At 51.9% G+C, this 2,020-nt stretch overlaps 1 protein-coding gene across 1 annotated transcript in view; it reads left to right on the top strand.

Annotated features, from left to right (window-relative positions):
- The first annotated feature begins 1,703 nt into the window (after positions 1–1,703).
- LOC105300225 (interferon lambda-4-like) overlaps positions 1,704–2,020 on the top strand; it is a 1,337-nt gene continuing 1,020 nt past the window's right edge. The window contains exon 1 of the mRNA XM_011372332.1: positions 1,704–1,905. Coding sequence (XP_011370634.1) covers positions 1,704–1,905 — 202 coding nt within the window. The remainder of the gene's footprint in view (positions 1,906–2,020) is intronic.

Genomic DNA, 2,020 nt, shown 5'->3' with positions numbered 1-2,020 from the left:
GTGATATTGATGACCCTGGCCCCGGGCAGGCCTATGCTAATATGTTTGTATCTTAGTTTTTAACAAGAAAATTTAAAAATAAAACAAAAATAATTTAACTAGAAAAAAGCTTATAGCATAAGGGTATAACGAAAATGTTTTTGTATAGCTGTACAATGTGTCTGTATTTTAAGCTAAGTGTTATTACAAAGAGTTGAAACTTGATTTTAAAGTTTACAAAGTAAAAACGTTAAAGTAAGCTAAGGTTAATTACTGAAGAAAAACATTTTTAAAAAATTTAGTGTAGCCTAATGTACAGTGCGTATAAAGGCTACAGGACTGGCCAGTCCCATCCTGGGCCTCCACTCACTGACTCACCCAGAGCAACTTCTGTCCTGCAAGTGCCACTCATGGTAAGTGTCCTGTACAGGTGGACCATTTTTTTATATTTTATACCATATTTTTACTTTTTCTATGTTTAGATCTACAAATACATACCCTTGTGTGACAATTACCTACAGTATTCAACACAGTAACATGCTGTACAGGCTTGTAGCTTGGGAGTGAGAGGCTACGGCATACAGTCTAGATGCGCAGTAGGCTGTTGTCACCTATGTGTGTAAGTGCACTCCGATGTTCTCACAACGACACATTTCCCGGAATCTGTCCCCATGGTTAAGCAGCACAGGACTGTAATTGGTAAAGGAATAAATATCATTTAATAACAGGAAGCCAGAGAGAGTTGGTCAAAGACCCAGATGAGGAATAACCAGAGAGAACAGAATGGAGAATATTCACGCAGAGAAAGACAGTTAGAAAGACCGAGAGAGACAGACAGGAATGGAACAAAAGAGAGGGATGAATGAGAGAGCACTTAGACGCCCCAGTGTAAACTCTCCTTGTACGGCACCTCTGTCAAGTTTGTTCCTTGGAAGAGAAGGAAATGGTGTGTTTTGAGTTCATTTTTAGAGTGCAAAAGAAACACCAACGCAGGCAGAAAAGACAAACGGACGTCCAGAAAACAGACAAGCAGTTGGCTCAGGATAGAAAGTTGTGGCAGATTCATCGCTGGCACTGCCCCTCAGTTGGGTAAAGTCCTCTCCTCAGGCCAGTGAGCAGCACTGACATTCGAAAAATTGAACCTGGACGGAGAAGCCCTGCCGCTCATTTCGCACGGAGGATGCAGGGAGCGCTGTCGAAGGTGGGCACCATTCTGGACACTCCCAGGAGACAATGGAAGGCAGGCCTCGCTCCAGCACAAGGCACCGAAGGGCACATGAAAGTGGGGGAGGAAAAGGCTGCGAGTAGGAGGGGTCGGGAGCCCACAGCATCTCTCATCTGCGGGTGCTCAGCGCCTGCGCTCTGAGCCATCACACCCTCTGCGAGTCTAACCAGAGGCAAGGGCTTAACTCAGAGGCCTTCTCCTCCGCCTCCCTGACGTCCCTCGCCTCCTGCAGGAGCCCCGATGGGGCCCTCTGGCGCAGCTGCAGTGACCGTAGGGCGGTGGGTCATGGCAGGGCCCGCACCAGAACAAGGCACCGAGGGCACATTGCAGGTGAGGCGTGAGGAGAGAAAGGCTGAGTGTAGGACGAGTCCCGCGGCCCACCGCGTCTCTCCCCAGCGGGTGCGGAGCGCCAGCTCTCTAAGCATCACTCTCTCTGCGAGTCTCACCAGAGGCAGGTGCTGGACTCAGGAGTCTTCTCGGTCTCCTCGCAGGGGCAGCGATGGGGCCGAGGGGCGCAGTCGCGGTGACCGTGGGGCTGTGGGTCTTGGCGACGGTGGCGGCGGACCACGGCGAGGCTAAGCCCGGGCGCTGCCTCCTCTCGCACTACCGTTCGCTGGACCCCAGGGCGCTGGAGGCCGTCAAGGCGCTGAGGGACCGCTACGTGAGTGATGCCCAGACCCCGGCATCCTGGGCGCGCCGCGGTAGGAGACGCCAGTCCCTGTCTGGAGGGGCCCTGGCTTCCTAGCGTCCAGCAGGCGCATCTTGGATCTCGAGATGCAGAATTCTGACCGCGAGATCTTCCCGGCCAACTGCTCC

This window comes from Pteropus vampyrus, unplaced genomic scaffold (assembly GCF_000151845.1).
Source record: "Pteropus vampyrus isolate Shadow unplaced genomic scaffold, Pvam_2.0 Scaffold203, whole genome shotgun sequence".
NCBI lineage: Eukaryota > Metazoa > Chordata > Mammalia > Chiroptera > Pteropodidae > Pteropus > Pteropus vampyrus.
Note: the sequence above shows the minus strand (reverse complement) of the source record. Positions and strands in the feature narration are given on the sequence as shown.